Source organism: Vombatus ursinus, unplaced genomic scaffold (assembly GCF_900497805.2).
Source record: "Vombatus ursinus unplaced genomic scaffold, bare-nosed wombat genome assembly UNPS02004677.1, whole genome shotgun sequence".
Lineage (NCBI taxonomy): Eukaryota > Metazoa > Chordata > Mammalia > Diprotodontia > Vombatidae > Vombatus > Vombatus ursinus.
The window spans coordinates 934,230-951,145 of NW_020944455.1; the positions used below are offsets into that span (position 1 = coordinate 934,230).

The window sequence follows — 16,916 nt, forward strand, 5'->3', positions numbered from 1 at the left end:
TGAGAAGCAGGGAAGAGCTGGGGCAGGGCAGATGGCCAGATTGCCAGAGCGGATGGCTGCATGGGATGTGCAAAGCATGAGAGGAGTACAAGAGAAGGGAGAGTGATCAGGTGTTTGAGGGGGAGGAGTGGGGGGCAGCACAGATACTTGGCCTTGTGGTCTAGCTCTAAGGAACCTTGAGTCTGACCTAGAAAGGAATCAGCTGTAGTTCTCAGGCTCACCACAAGGGGTCATCCTGGCTACCTATGGCATCTATGCACAGTGCCTGGATGTCTCTTAGCAGATTTGGGGAGGAGGTGAGGCTCTGCAAACACCCCAGAGCAGACTGTCTGATGTGTCCTTAACTGGAGAATCATGGTCAAGGCCTTCTCTGAGTCTCAGCCTCCTCATCTATAAAATGAGGATAATATGGCTAAGGAGAGCTGGGAGCTATTATTTATTTCTTTGTTTGCTCATTTCTTTATCTCTCTACTCATTTATTTATTCGTTCCTTTGTTTATCTTGGCCAGCCCTCTGACTGGGGAAACTCTCTTTCCCAATGTTGATTTGCACCTTTTCCACAACTTCGAGTTTTAGAGTTGTCTTGGGAACAGGGGGAAATCAGACTTGAGTCCAAGGCTCTTAAGAGCTAAGGGGGCAGGCAGTGTCAGTCCAGGAGCCTCAAGTCATTTTCCTTTCTGTTCCCTTCTCCAGAGTCATTCCCAGACGTGGCCAGTCGGGCAAGCCAGCCCCAAGAGACTTGAGTGAAAACATGGCTGCCACCCAGGGCCTGTCCCACATGATCACTGACTGCAAGAAGCTCTTTCAGGTGAGGGGCTCGGCCCTGAGACCCTGGGTACTGGATGGGGGAAGGAAGCTCTCATGGCAGGCAGTGGCAAAGCTGGAGTGTTCCCACATTAATACTAGAGTTGTATGATCCCAGATAAGGAGATCTTTACCTCTTGGAGCCTCTGTTTCCTCATCCGTAAAATGGGCCTCTCATAGTGTTGATTTGAGGAAAGCATAGACATTAGTACTAGAAAACTGGAGTTATCGCCACATTTTCGGGGGGGAGGGAGAGTAACACTGTATACCGTCCCACTCTTCCCACTCCCCCCATGGGCTGTCTTCATGGATACCTACCCAGCCTCTTTCCTGAGTATCCTCACTCTCCGCCCTTCTCCTTTCGAGAGCCTTCTTGGTGCCCATACTGGAGAGAGCGCCTTCAATGTAAGAACTCTTCACCAAACAAGGGTTAGAGAGGCTTGATAATTATTCATAAAATGAACAATTTTGACAACATAAAATAGAAAAGTTTTTGCACAAACAAAATCAGTGCACTTAGAATTAGAAGGGAAACAATGAACTGGGATAAAAAAAATTTGCAGCAAATTTGATAAAGCTCTTATATCTATAATGTGTAGAGAACTGGTATAAATATATCAGAACAAGAGCCATTCCCCAACAAATAAATGGTCATAGGATGTGAACAGCCAGTTCTCCACAGAGAGCAGGCCCTCCCTGCAGAGGGGGTGCTATGAGTGCTTCCTCGGCTACTCTGGCTCCTACCCTGGTGGCCTTCTGCAGTTTTCCTCTTTTCCCCATGAGAACCCCTTTCTTTTTTCCTTTCTCCACTGAAGTGGGCTACCAGAGTGGTTGTGGGATCCACTAATGTTTTGGCTGTCCCCAGGTGCCCCAGGACATGATGCTGCAGCTCTGTAACTCCTACATGGTAACCAAGCCCAGCTCCCCTCTCCTGGCTCTCTCTGAGCTTCGGGACAAGCCTGGGGACTACCTGGAGGAGAGTGTGCAGAGCTTGTTGCAGGAGGCTGCTGAGCGATTCAAGGGCTGGCTGAACATGCCTGGGCCGCAGCACACAGAGCTAGCCAGTAAGAAGGTCAGTGTAGCCATGGCGCCAGCAGGGGCAGAGAGGGAAGGACTTCCCTGGCCAGCCCAGCCCACCAGCCTTGGCGCCAGGCTGGGGCCCATTCCCTAGTGGTCAGATCAGCTTGGAGTCCCCATCAGTGAACTGGTACCTACAGCTCCAGGGACACAATAATAATGATGAGAGGGATAGGAGGTGGGCCTATTTCAGTTTCATTGACATGGGGAACTCCCAGATGGGGAAACTCCCTCCACCCATGCAGGTCAGTATCTTCTCTGGAACCTGTGGTCTTAAAGAGTTCCCTGAGGCACTGAGAGGGTAAATGACTTGCCATAGCCACTGTGTGTCAAGGATGGGACTTGAACCCAGGACTTCCTGGCTTATAGGCTGCCTCTCTTATCCACTTTGTCACACCGACTCTCAATAACAACAACAACAACAACAACAATAATAATAAATAAGCCTCTCTCCAGTGCTTTAAGGTTTGCAAATTATATATCATGTTATTATCAAATTTGCTCCTTACAACCCTGTGAGGTGGGTGCTATTATTATCTTCATTTCACAGATATGGAAACTGAGGCTGAGAGGGGTTAGTGACTTACTCAGGTCACATAGCTAGTAAGTGTCCAAGGTAGGATTCAGATTCAGGTCTTCCTTACTCCCAAGTCCTGTGCTTTCTCCATTAGTCCCCAAGAAATAAGGCAGTAGGGCTACTCAGGAAATCAGTCAGTGGGAATCAGAGAACAAATGTCCCTTCTACTCCCTTAACAGAACATTGCAGATATACGAGATCTTAGAGAGCATATAACTACCCACCCACTCATGCTACAGGGGAGGAAACTGAGGCCCAGGGAGGGGAAGGACCCTAGGTCATACGAGTAGGATGTAGAGTATCCTGAGTATGAATCAGAGGTTGTGGGGGGGGGTCTGGAAGAGATTGGGCAACAAGGAGAAGAAGGCAGAGAAGAATTGGCCTGGGAGAGGGGGCCAGGGGGGATCTTAGGGTGGTGACCGCTACGGGCAGGACAAACGGGGCCAGGGGAGGAGGGCAGCATCTCTTCAGGCCCAAGGTAAGTGGGTGGTGGGAGCAGGGAGAGTGCTGGGACTCCTCAGAGTGTCCCTGTAGGTCCGGGATGGCCACCCTCTGCGTCTGTGGAAAGTGACAACAGAGGTGGCGGCCCCACCTGTGGCGGTCCTGCATCGGGTATTACGCGAAAGGGCCATGTGGGATGAAGACCTGCTTCGGGCTCACGTGCTAGAGTCCCTGGCCCCTGGTGTAGACGTCTATCACTATGTCACAGACAGCATGGCCCCTCAGCCCTCCCGAGACTTCGTGGTGCTCAGGTGAGCTTCTGGCCTGTGGCAGGGGTGGGGGTGGCGGTGGCGGGCCGGGCCCCTATGCCAGCCAGGCTGCCTTTGGCTTATTGCCCCTTCCTCCCTAGGATGTGGCGCTCAGACCTACCCCGAGGGGGCTGCCTGCTTGTTTCTCAGTCTTTGGAGCCTGAGGAGCCAGTTCCAGAGTCTGGGGTCCGAGCCATGCTGCTCACTTCTCAGTACCTCATAGAACCCTATGGCCCAGGGCACTCCCGGCTAATCCACATTTGCAGGGCCGACCTCCGGTAAGAGTCCCATCTCTGGCTGCTCCCCCAGATCCCCTGGCCCTGGATCCTCCAGCCCCCTCTCCCTTCCTCTCCCCTGGCCCTGGATCCTCCATCCCCCTCCTCCAATCTCAGAGCCTTGCCTCTGGCCCCGGCCTGCTCTCTCTTCCTCTTCTGTGTGTCCTTGGCTCTTTGTTGGAGTCAAGGCTTTTCTTCAGCCCAAATAGAGCGCCTTGGGGAGAAGCTGGAACATTCTGCCTGCTCAAACTTGCTGCTTTTATTTCCCCAGGGGCCATTCTCCTGACTGGTATAACAAGGTGTTTGGGCACCTGTGTGCCATGGAGGTGGCAAGGATCCGAGACTCCTTCGCCACCATGCGGCCCATCCCTGAGACGAAGCTGTGAACAGGTGGGGCCAGGCAGGGCCCAGGGATGCTCTCATTTGGGTCTTCCCAGCATAGCTAGCTGAAGAGAGCAAACAAATGTGGGCCCTAACCTTGGCCTGCCAAGGGCCTCACCACCCAGTGCGGTCTGTGTGTGACTTGCCCCCCTCTTTCCTTTACCCCACCCCCTACCCCCGACTGCCTCATCTTGAGGTGTACAGAATGGATGGGCTGGAGCAGCCATGACAACTGCAGAGTGCTGGGATTCAGCCTTCACCCTATTTACCAACCAGAAAGTGCCAAGCACCCAGTGAAGGAGCCTGCCCTGAGAGGGAGAGGGAGAGAGAGAGAGGGAGAGGGAGAGGGAGAGGGAGAGGGAGAGGGAGAGGAGGAGGAGGGAGAGAGAGAGAGAGAGAGAAAGAGAGAAAGAGAGGGAGGGAGAGATAGGGAGAGAGAGAGTATGTGAGGGAGAGAGGAGGGAGGGAGAGAGTGAGAGAGAGAGAGGAGGGAGGGAGAGAGAGAGTGAGTGAGAGAGAGAGAGAGAGAGAGAGAGTGCGAGCAGATTGTAGGGAGAGAGGAAGGAGTCTGCCTGGGCTGGGCTAAACTGAGTGCTTTTGACTTTGTCTGAATCAGCTCAGTGCCAGCTCAGACTGGCTTAAGAGTCCCAGGGTCTTTCTCTGACAAGCAACACACCAACCCCAGCCTGGGAAGGGTTGAGGGGGCACCTTCCTGTGGCCTTCTTCCTCCCTCCAGTGCCCCACCCTATTGCCTGGGGCTTTCTCCCTACAGGGCTGCACCCTCACCCCCAGGGCCTGAGGGGCATGTCTCCTCCTAGAGCAGAGCCAGGCTATCAGAAAGGATTTTGTCCAGCGTTTGCCTGACATCCCTGACGAATGGTTATCCAACCCCTCTGGGAGGGCCGCCCTCTCCCCTAGGCCTGTGGAGCCCACTATCCTGTGAGGTTACCCATTGACTTCCCTTGGTACAGTTCAGCTTGTTAGCAAGGTTCTCCCTGATATCAAGCTCAATTTGAGAGGCAGTTTGGCAGATAGGGAGTCAGGCCTTGGAGCCTGACTGTCTGCATCTGATCCGTCCTGACTTGGTGATCCTGGGCAAGTCACCTGACCTCTCACTGAGCCAAGTGGCAATCTCCCTGGTGGAGAGATTCTCCTCAGCTGGAGGAACCTTCCCCCTCTGCCAGTGACATCACAGATCCAGTCCCAGTCACCTGGCCACGAGGCTATTGATTTCCTCCTAAGTACCAGTTTATGTTAACTGCCACCAGGTGAGCAATGGTGCCTGGGCTGCTCAGCCAGCCCCAGATGGTCTCGCCTGGCAGCAGCAGCTCATTCCACTTGCTGCTCCAGTGGCTAGCAAGAAAATTATAACCAGCTTTCCATGCCATAGCAAAAGCAGAAGAGGAAACGAAAGATCCCCTGGGCCTCAGCCCTAGCCCCAGCCTTCACCTGGCCCTGGGCCCTCATTTCAGCTGATTGGAGCAGACTAGCATTCCCAGAGCCCCAGGTGGTAGCGTGATCACACAGGTAGCCTGACAAACCAGCTTAGCCAGCATTGTTTAAGCACTTACTATATGCAAGACACTGACTGTGCTAATCAGCTGGGACTTCATCTCCAAGTTAGTGATAGAAAGGACCTTAGGGATCAGCCGCATGGGGGGAGGGGACAGCCTTACCCAAGGTCCTAAATAGCTAGTTAGAGGCAGAGCTGGGGCTCAAACTCAGGTCTCCCAAGCCTCAGGCCAGTGCTCTCTCTTGCCTTTTTTCTGATCTAGCCCTAACCACTCTTGTCTATCTTTGGCATTTCAAATCCCACGCCTTGGGTTTTGCTGCCTTTTTTTTGTAGAAGTAATTGGGATGGGGGGGGGGGGGGGGGGGGGGGGGACATAGTTGTTAATCTAATTAATTACAGTTTTTAAGCCTGTCTCTTTTGTACCTATAAATACTGTACAGTCGGGATATATATTAATATATACATATGTATATGCATATCTCTATACATATATACACATACATATTGTGTATATATATCACGATATGTATTTGTGGTCTTGGGGGGGGGCAGTGGCATGAGGTGCTTAGGACAGGCAGGTATGGGGAGCACAAAGACCCTTCACCCGGCAAATAAAGTATTCATGAGCATTATTGTGTGTGGCTGTCCTCCTTTTGGCAAAGGGGAGGGTGGGGGAGCCGGAGTGAATGGCTGGAGGTGGCCCAGCGTTGGAATGGGCTGTAGGCATGTGTGTGGTGGATGGCACCTAGTGTGTCAGCACAAATATTTGTTGAAGTCAAGAAGACGAGGGTTGGACTGGGCTGGCCTGTGGGCATATGGACTGCCCTTCCTCCCTTCTGGGAGGAGAAGAGAAAGCTTGGGGACAGTGGCCTATGTACGTATGAATGTGACTTGGGGAAAAGGATGAGAATTTGAATAGAAATCCAGACAGTGGAGCTGAGGACTGAACTTCTCTGTTAGGGGAAGTCAGCCCACTCTACTGTTCTCTTTCAGCATCCCCTAACCCAGGGGTGAGGAACCTGCAGCCTTAAGGCCACCTGTGACCTTCTAGGTCCTTGGGTGTGTCCTTTTGACTGAGTCCAAGTTTGACAGAACAAATCCTTTTATTAAGGGGATTTGTTCTGTGAGGTTTGGATTCAGTTAAAGGGCTGCACTTGAGGACCTAGAGGGCCACCCACGTGTGGCTTCCCCACCCCTGGCCTAACCTCAGAGCAGTCCAGCTACTTTTTCCACTCATTCTTCTGTGGCCCGTGAACACTTCCCACCATTGACTGTTGGTCTCACCAGTTCAACTCCTGGTACCAGCTTATGGTACCTTGGGGCAAACACTATTATTTAAATCACAGGTATTTTAATTGAAGTTATTTTAATTGAAGATGCTAGAAATGATTAAATGGATGCCACAAGACTGAAGGTGGTTATTGAAGGTGAAATGAGCAGGTCCATTTAGGACCTGGGCTGACCCTGGGCCTCAGCTTCTTGCATTCATGAGATGGTCTGCAGGCCCCATTAATCAGAGTTTTGTGGTGACTCCGAGGACATTGCCGCAGGACTGAGCTGGCTTCATCACCCCAGCTCCCTACTCTCTAAATAGATTCTTGACCCCAGTTATATCCTTCAGAACTACTTGGGCCAGGCCCCAGCTAGCCTTTCTTATCCCTCCCCAGTCTCCAGGGACCTTTCTTCCCTGCCCTCGATGTTCCCATCCTCATGCTTCCCACTGTCCCAGGAGATCCAAAAACGAATCAGGCTGGAGGATAGAGGAGGCCCCTCTGCCCCCAGGTCTGCTGAAGGGGTCAGATGTAGAAGGAACAAAAAGAAAGGAGATGGATAAGGAATGGTGGTGGAGGGGATGGGGCTGGGTAGGAGGCCCCTAGCCCCAACCTGGGATCTCCAGCCGCAGTTTCAGAAAGAAGGTGGACCAGCTGGGAGAAGGCGGTTATGAAGGGATTGAGGAAGAATCCCTGGGGAATAGAGGCTTCTATGGAGAAGGCACTGGGCTTAGAGGGGACCCCATGGGGGTGTGGAGGACCTAGACTAGATAGCATAGGTGGCCTAAATGGCACACTACAGGAGAACACAACAACCCCTCCCACCCCAGGCTGGATGAGCAATAAGTTGATGTGTTGATAAATGTCAGAGCTGGCAGGGACCTTGGAGATTACCTAGTTCAATCCTTTCATTTTATGGAAGGGGAGACAGAGGCATAAAGAGGGGAAACCTTAAGGTGACATAGCTGGTGGGGAGAGGGCCACAGAGTAAGAGCTATAGAGAAGGTAGTATGTGTCTACTTCCTAAAAGGCACAGCCTTCTCTTGGGGAAGGAAGGATTTATTAAGTGCCTACTGTGTGCCAGGCAGGCAGCTAGGTGGTGCTGTAGTGGATGGAGTGCTGGGCCTAGAGTCAGGAAGACTCATCTTTCTGAGTTCAAATCTGGCCTCAGACACTTCCTAGCTATGTGACCCTAGGCAAGTCACTTTACCCTGTTTGCCTCAGTTCCTCATCTGTCAAATGAGCTGGAGAAGGAAATAATGAACCACTCTAGTATGTTTGCCAAGAGAACCCCAAATGGGGTCATAGAGAGTCAGATAGGACTGAACAACAACATGGATAATATGAATTAAAAACAACAGTGAAAGACAGCTGCATTCTGATTCAGTTCCAGAGGACCAATGATCAGACCCATTTCCCTCCTCTCAGAAGAGATGTGGGGGAGGCCGGGCATAGAATGTTGCATATGCCATCAGAACTTGCAACTCTTGGTTGGTTTTGATGAATAATCTTTCACTGATGAACTGTCTTTTTCAAGGGAAGGTTCAATGGGATGGTGGGAAAGGCATGTTGGGATTGTGTGAAAAAACAAAAGGCCTCAATAATTGTTTAAAAAAATATATAGGGGCAGCTAGGTGGCGCAGTGGATAGAGCACCGGCCCTGAAGTCAGGAGGACCTGAGTTCAAATCTGGCCTCAGACCAAACACTTGACACATACTAGCTGTGTGACCTTGGGCAAGTCACTTAACCCCAATTGCCTTACCAAAAAGTGTGTGTGTGTGTGTGAAGGATCACAGAAGCCATCTAGTCAAATTCCCCCAAATCAGCAAGCATTTATTAAACACCTACTATGTGCTAGGAACTGTGCTAAGCACTGGGGATACAAAGAAAGGCAAGCATCAGTACCTGCCCTCAAGGAGCTTATAGTCTAATGGGGAAGATGTACACAACTCAGTACTTAATACAATACTACAGAGGAGGTAAAGGGTAGCCTTGGGGGGAGGCCCTAGCAGCTGGAGGGAACCAGGAAAGGCCTTCTTCAGGAAGTGGGCCTTAAACTGATTCTTGAAGGAAGCCAGGGATTCTAACCTGCTTGATGATCTTAGCGGGTCCTATGAATTCAATTCGATTGTCATAATTCTCATCTATTCATCCAGCCCTAATCTCCAGTCTCACATCTCCTTCTGACAGCTCCAGCCAAATGTTTTAAACTCAACATATCCAAAGCAGAACACATTATCTTTTCCCCGAAACCTTTTTGACTTCTGAACTATTACCGTCAAGGTTACCACCATCACGTCGGTGACTCAGGCTTACAACTCGGCTCTTGACTCTTACCCCACACATCTAATCTGTTCTCGTCTTGTGTGTACCTTCACCTTTCTTCTTCTGTGTCCTCTCTGCATTCACATAACTGCCACTCCTGGTTCAGGCCCTTGTCCCCTCATACGTGGCCTATAGAAGCAGGCTTCTGGTCGGCCTCTCTACCTCGACTCTCCCCACTTCAGTATATCCTCCTCTCAGCTGCCAAAGGGATCTTCCTAAAGCACTGTACTGACCATGTCACCCTCCCGACTCAAACTCCAGTGGCTCCCTATTACCTCCAGAATTGAATATAAAACCCTCTATTTGGCTGTGAAAGCCCTTCACAATCCGATCGCTTCCTATCTTTCCTTGAGGAAGGCATGCAAAGGGATGATATTCTATAGCAGACTGCCTTCTTACAGTCACTCTATTGAAAGAGGCAGAGAATGAATACAAATCCCATCTTACTGTTTGTTGTCTCCAAAAGAGCATTTGATTTTATAGAGACAAACACTCTCTTAAAAAGCTGTCTACCGACAAATTGTTTCCCGTGCATATGTTCGAATCATATCCGACAGCTGGTGGTGGGTGGTGAGTGCTAGAGGTGGACGTGGTAATAAATTCAATCACCCCAGCCTCATTTCCTCCATCCATCTCCTGTTTATCTTGTATATTCGAATTTCGAAATGTCGTCTCCCTCAGTAGAGGGAGCTCCGTGAGGACAGGAACTGGTTTTTGCCTTTCTTTGTATTGCCAGCTTGGCATACAGTGAGCGATTAATAGATGCTTGTTGGCTGATCCATTGATGCTATCACAGAGCTGTTTCCACGTGACAAATATTCAACCAGCTAAAGGGGAGGGGGGTGTAGTATGCTATTTTGACCGCTAGATGGCAATCTGGCTGCGCAGGAATGGCCTATCTGCCCCTCCCCTCCCCTGACTCCTCCCCATTTAGGTTCTGTTCTGAGTCTACTTGACTATATCTGGCCACTGGACCCAGATGGCTCCAGAGGAGAAAGTGAGGCTGATGATTTTGCACAGCCCTGCCTCACTTAAATCCAATTCACTTGCAAGTCATGGCATCCATCACTTTCCTGATGTCATGATCCTCTCTGAGAATGAAGGACAAACAACAACTTGTAAATAGCAGGCCCTTGGCTTCGGTAGGCCACAAGCAAAGGACCTGAAACGGGCTTCAGTTAGCAAAATATGAAGTACTTCCCATCTCGATTCTTCTTAGTTCCTTCTCAGTCACAACCTTCAATGAGGAAGCTTGGATAATTCACTGTCGATTGATAGAATGTTAGACCTAGAGCTGGAAGGGCCCTCAGAGGCTATTTGGTCTAACCCTCTCATTTTACAGAGGGGGGAACTGAGATCCATAGAGAGGAAGGGACAGGACTGGCCCAAAGTCACGCATAAGATCCTACTTGTAGAGCTGGAAGAGACCAGAGGTCAAGTCCAACCCTTTCATTTTACAGAGGAGGAAACTGAGGCTCGGGAAGGGGAAATGACTTGTTTAAGGTCCCACATAGGATCTTAGATCGAGAGTGAGAAGAAACCTCAGAGCCCACCTGATCCAACTCCCTCATTTTACAGAGGTAGAAACTGAGACCCGGAGAGGGAAAGAGACCGGCCCAAGATCACACAGAAGATCTTAAATTTGGAACTGGAAGGTACTTTGTTTTGTCCAATGCTCTTATTTTACAGAGGAGGAAACTGAGGCCTAGGCAGATGAAGGGACTTGTCTGAGGTCGCACTTAGGCTCCTAGCTCAGAGGCTACCTAGTCTAACCCTCTCATTTTACAGAGCAGGAAACTGAGGCTCAGAGAAGGAGTAATGACATGGCCAATGTCACAAGTATCTTTGTTCTAGAGCTCCAACCATTCTCAGAAGGCATCCAGAACCCTTATTACAGAGGAGGAAACTGAGTCTCAAGGAGGTCAACTCACTTGCCTTGATCTAGCTCTATCAACTCACATCCCAGATCTAGCAATTGAAGATACCTGTATATACTAGTATAATGTCAAAGGTCGTTTGGTCCAAACCCCCTCATTGCACAATTGAGTTAACTGAGGCCCAGAGAGAGGAAATGATTTGATGAAAGTCCTTCACTTGTATAGAATCCATGGTCCAGTGCTGGGAGGAACCTCAAAAGCCACCCAGGCCAACCCTCTCATTTTAATGAGGAGGAAACTGAGTCTTGGGGGTGTGGTGTGAAGTAACTTGTACAAGGTCTCACATATGGTCCTAAAGTTAGAGCTGGATGGAATCATGGGTCATCTAAGGCCAACTTCCACATTTTACAGATGGGGAAACTGAGGTCCATTGAAAGTGAAGTGACCTGCCCAAGGTTACACATAGGCTCCTCCTCGATCTAGAGCTGGGGGGAACCCCAAAGGGCAGCTCATTCAACCTCCTCGTTTTAATGGACAAGTGATCTGTTGACACAATCTGGTAGCTTAGACACTTAAGCAAATAGCAAATAAAGGTGTTCAGATGGCACACTGCTATTGGAAGCTCCCTATGACTTAGGTAACAATCTCCTTTCCCCTCACCCCTCCTCCTAGCAGGTGTCTCACCAGGGATGTGTTCCTGGCTGGGCCAGTCTTGCCCTTAATTTAGCCATACCACAATAGTGGTTCATGTGCTTTGAGTCTCATATCTCCAACCATGGTTCTTTGCTCTTCACCATTTCTACTCCAGGGAACTCATTCCTCACTGCTTCATCCCTGTTCTTCCAGGATTGAGGTAGTGCATAAGGGACCTTCCCTACTTCCAGCCACTAAGAAGGGGAAAAAAAAACTGGCAACCCAACATAGAATTCAGGAGTAGGTTTCTCTCCCTCCCTCTCCTCCTCCTCCTTCTCTCTGTCTCTGTCTCTCTTTCCCTCTGTCTCTTTCTTGCTCCCTTTATCTTTCTATCTCTCAGTCTCTGTGTGTCCATCTGTTTTTCTTTCCTGAAGGCTGCAAAAAAAAAAAATCCCAGGTGGAAATTCTTCCAAGGACAAAGGAAACAAACTCGAGAATTCTGGGAAATTTATACATGCACACATTTTGTAGCTTGCTCAAGCTTCTGTGTTCCTTCACCCTGGCCATTTCTGGAGGTCTTGGAAGCTGGGTATTTAGTATTGATCTCAAAATCTATTTTATTTTACCATCTGTAAGATGTATGTGTACAGGGCAGGTAGATGGTGCAGTGGATAGAGCACTGGCCCTGAAGTCAGGAGGGCCTGAGTTCAGATCCAGCCTCAGACCGAACACTTGACGCTTACTAGCTGTGTGACCTGGGCAAGTCACTTAACCCCAATTGCCCCCCCCAAAAAATAAAAAATAAATAAAGATGTATGTGTCCTGCCCATGTTGATCCCCTGCTAAGTGGGTAGGAACAGTTTCTTTCCATTGGTTGAGTAGCTGGAATATGCTGTATCTTGAAAATGACCAGACTCTTCCTGGTGGTATCTGGGAGGGCAAAAGTCACTGTTACACAAAGAAAGGCCCCAGTCTCTGCACTAACTCCCCATTTCTCCTTTTGACTGACCCTATGACCAAAACCGCGCAACACCTGTGGCATTAGAGCAAAACAAAAAGAATTTATTTTAAAAAAAGAAACCAAAGTCAATGATCAATTTAGAGTTAAATTAATCAGGAGAGTTCCTGCCACCCACTTCAGAATGGCTTCTTGTTCCCACGTGTCTCCTGAAAGCACCAGTCTGAATCCCCATCCTGGCAGGAGGAAGTCACATCAGTTCTAGGAGGGACAGTCCATACTAAGAAGGTTGGCATTTCCTAGCATGATGGATGTTTCCCATTGCCTAGGGCCAGACCAATGCTGCCCACTTCTCTGTTGTTCACACGGACATGTTCAGCCTGGCCTAGCTAACCTGACTGATAGCCCCAGCCTGACACACAGTTGCCTCAATACCTGAAAAGGTAGAGTCACCTAATTATCTGAAAGTTTACCAAAGCATGGGGCACAGTCATTTCAATGCCCAGAAGAGGGCAGCACCTCAGTGTCCCAAAGCTGGTAGAAGCCCTTTTGAGAGGGAAATCGAGGGAAACAAATACAGCTGTGCATTCATACCTTCCTCAAACAGTCAGGTTCAGGGACTGGTGGCCATTTCATACCATTTCTCCTGTCCTCTGTGCTGTACAAAAAGTTTGAGAGACTTAGTTTCTGGGTAATTAATCATTTTATTAATCATGCTCCCAATAATTAATAAAAGGGGTCAGTGACACTCTGGAATGCCAAAGACCCCTCATGGAGGCCACTCAATGCTTTTATGCCTTTGGAAGAATGGGTGTTCCTGAGGGTGGCAATTGACTCTGATTGGTTAACAAGTAATGAGAGAATGAATATTCTAATGAGAGGTGGATCTATGCTAATGAGGGGCTGGGGGGACTTTAATCACTCAGTTTTGGTCAAAGAGACTTATCTATAATATATATTATATATATACAATATATAATATATATACATATATACATATATACATACATGCATATATACATATATATATATGTATATAAAATCTAGACAAAAGGTTCTACCCCCCTGCTCAAACCTGCCTGAATTCACCTTAGATTAAATTCTTTGTAGGGTTTTCTAGTTGGGTGAGGATCAAAAGCATGTACCCCAGGGATTTGAGTAATCTCACCCATCAACAATGCCCTGCAGAGACTGAACAACCTATAGGCTTCTGAAAAAATCCTGGCCTTAATTCAATAATTGATTATTAAGATGATAGAGAATCATTTCTCTCACCTCTAAGTCTCCTCTGTTCAGCTCCAGATGTCCTTTGGGTTGTTGTTGTTCAGTTGTTTCATTTGTTTCCAACTCTTCATGACCCCCATTTGGGGTTTTCTTGGCAAAGATACTGGAGTAGTTTGCCATTTCCTTCTCCAGCTCATTTTCAGATGAGGAAACTGAGGCAAATAGAAAGAAGTGACTTGCTCAGGGTCACACAGCTAGTAAGTGTCTGAAGTTGGATTTGAACTTGGATTCTCCTGACTCCAAGGCAGATGCTGTATCCACTACAGCGCCACCTAGCTGCTTAAGCCCTAAAGGGTCCCAAATATTGCTCCAGTAATTTCTGGGGCAATCTCTAACCATGTTATACATAAAAGAACCCTTAAAAGATGGAGCAATAAAACAATGCTTCTAGTCTTCCAGGTCTGGAACTTTGACGTTATTTTGGTGGGGAAGAAAACTGAATTTTGAGTCAGGAGACTTGGGTTTGAGTCTGGGCTCTGCTTACTACTTGTCTGTCTGTTTGTCTGTCTCTCTTACCCTCCTGAAGCCTGCAAAAAACTAAACAAAACAAAAACAAAAAATAAGCTCAGGGTAGAAATTTTTCCAAGGACAAAGGAAACAGAAATTCAAGGACTCTGGGAAATCTACTCTTGGACAAACCTCTTAATATCTCTAGGTCTCAGTTTCTTCTGTAAAATGAAGGTGCTGGACTAGATGGACCCTAAGTTCCCTGCTATCTCTTTCTCTCTGATCCTCACTCTCCCTCAGCCCATGCAACCAAGCAGTCGCACAATCTTGCTATTTTTTCCCTCTGCTGTCTGTTTTACATATACTCCTTTCTCTCCACTTCATTACTTTAGTTTAAGCTCTCATTACTCTAGCCTAGATTATTGCAATAGCTTTTTTTTTCTTTTTAGGCAATTGGGGTTAAGTGACTTGCCCAGGGTCACACATCTAGTAAGTGTCAAGTGTTTGGTCTGAGGCTGGATTTGAACTCAGGTCCTCCTGACTCCAGGGCTGGTGCTCTATCCACTGCACCGTCTCACTGGTCTACAACAGCTTTTTAATATTATTTTTTGTTTTGGGGGGACTGTGTCTCCTCATCTCACCCAGGCTGGAAGGATAGCAGCCATTCCTAGACCTTATCCCACTGATGATTAGTCTAGAAGCTTTGGCCTGATTCCTTTCTGACCTGGGCTGCTTCCCCTCTCCTTAAAGCAACTTTTTTCCTCTATTACTCTCCCTACCCCCTGCTCTCAGGGGCTCATCATATTGGTGCTAGACTTAATGCAGAACTCCTGAGCTCAAGGGACCCACTAGCCTCAGACTACCCTAGTAGCAGAAGTACATGAGTGTACCACCACATTAGTTCTCTCTCTTTCTTTCTTCTTTCCTTCCTTCCTTCCTTTCCCAGCTGGAAATTTTTTTTTTGAAGCAATCGGGGTTAAGTGACTTGCCCAGGGTTGCACAGCTAGTAAATGGCAGAGGGTGGATTTGAACTCAGGTCCTCCTGACTCTAGGTCAGGTGCTCTATCTACTGCAGCAACACCTAGCTGCCCCACACTGACTTTCTAATAAAGCTCTCTGACTAGTCTCTCATTACTCTAATCTCTCCTCCCTTACTCAATAGACTCCATTGTCTCCCTATTGCCTCTAGGATAGAATAGAAACTTTTCTTTAGCTTTTAAAACCCTTTCTGACCACGACCCAACCTATCTTTCCACATGCATTGTAAACTACTCTCTGTCTTATATTCCATGATCCAGACAACTGACTTTTTCTCTTTTCCTCATACATGGCAATTCATCTCCCATCTCCACACTTTTGGACTGGCTGTCTCCTATGCCTAGAATGCCCTCTCTTCTCACACCCACCTCACAGGGTCCATCTCTTTCTTCTACATGAAGTCTGCTTTGATTCCTCTCCCCCAAACAGTGAATGTCCCCCTTCCCTAATTACCATGGCACAGTGGCATCAGAAAGACCTGAATTCAAATCCAACCTCAAACACTTACTAGTTGTGTGTCCCTGGGCAAGTCACTTTACCCTGTTTGCCTCAGTTTCCTCATCTGTAAAATGAGCTGGAGAAGGAAATGGCAAACCACTCCAGCATCTTTGCCAAGAAAACCCCAAACAGGATCATGAAGAGTTGGGTATGACTGAAAAAAAATCATAGGCAGCTAAGTGGTGCAGTGGATAGAGCTCCAGACCTGGAGTCAGGAAGACTCTTCTTCCTGAGTTCAAATCTGGCCTCAGACACTCACTAGCTGTGTGACCCTGGGCAAGTCACTTCACCCTGTTTGCCTCAGTTTCCTCATGTGTAAAATGATCTGGAGAAGGAAATGGCAAACCACTCCAGTATCTCTGCCAAGATAACCCCAAATGAGGTCACAAAGGATCAGACACAACTGAAACGACTGAGCAACAACAACAAAACTTATGTGTGTACTTGTTTTCTCTTCTATCAGAATTCAAGTTCCTTGAGAGTAGTTACTGTTTCATTTTTTGTATTCCTTTATCTGATTATAAACTTTGATCATTCCATTTTCCCTTATGCTTTGCAATCCCTAATTATTTTCTTCATCCTCAATGTGACCTCTATACCTCTATCATTCAATTCTTTCCTAGGTCATCACCCCTGCACTGGTTACACTCTTCCTCTTTCCTCAACCCTTTCATGAATGAATGAATGAACTTCACTCGATACCATCCTATACTCTTGAATCCCTTGCCCCTCTGTCTTATTATCGACCACACTCCAGCTCTGGATTACTCCCGCCCACCCATTTCCTTGGATCCTATTTGTGTGCTGTTGAACATGGAAGAAATCATGAAATTGTCTTGGTTGGGCCCACAACACATTTATGTTATCTAATCTAAACTGGGTCCTCACTGCAGCAAGGCAAAAAATCTAATTCCCCTGATTCACTATCCCATTCTTCAGGGTGGCTATCCCAAACTTATCTCTCCTCAAGCCTCCCATGGCATATCCAATCTGTTGTTGTTATCCAGTCATTTTCAGTCGGGTCTGATTCTTTGTGACCCCATTTGGAGTTTTCTTGGCAAATCCATGAAACTGGAATGGTTTGCCATTTCCTTCCCTAGCTCATTTGACAGATGAGGAAACTGACGCAAACAGGGTGAAGTGACCTGCCCAGGGTCACACAGCTAGTAAGTACCTGAGGCTGGATTTGCACTCATGAAGATGAGTCT

The 16,916-nt window shown here is 48.0% G+C and overlaps 1 protein-coding gene across 4 annotated transcripts in view; it reads left to right on the plus strand.

The window, feature by feature from the left end:
• STARD8 (StAR related lipid transfer domain containing 8) overlaps nucleotides 1–4,211 on the plus strand; it is a 77,993-nt gene extending 73,782 nt beyond the window's left edge. For 3 of the 4 annotated variants that reach the window (XM_027839143.1, XM_027839156.1, XM_027839160.1), the window contains exons 10-14: nucleotides 694–808; nucleotides 1,670–1,876; nucleotides 2,993–3,210; nucleotides 3,309–3,485; nucleotides 3,754–4,211. In XM_027839143.1, coding sequence (XP_027694944.1) covers nucleotides 694–808; nucleotides 1,670–1,876; nucleotides 2,993–3,210; nucleotides 3,309–3,485; nucleotides 3,754–3,868 — 832 coding nt within the window. In that variant the 3' untranslated portion in view covers nucleotides 3,869–4,211. The remainder of the gene's footprint in view (nucleotides 1–693; nucleotides 809–1,669; nucleotides 1,877–2,992; nucleotides 3,211–3,308; nucleotides 3,486–3,753) is intronic. The other variant, XM_027839149.1, reaches the window with a different exon arrangement.
• Nucleotides 4,212–16,916: the final 12,705 nt, after the last annotated feature.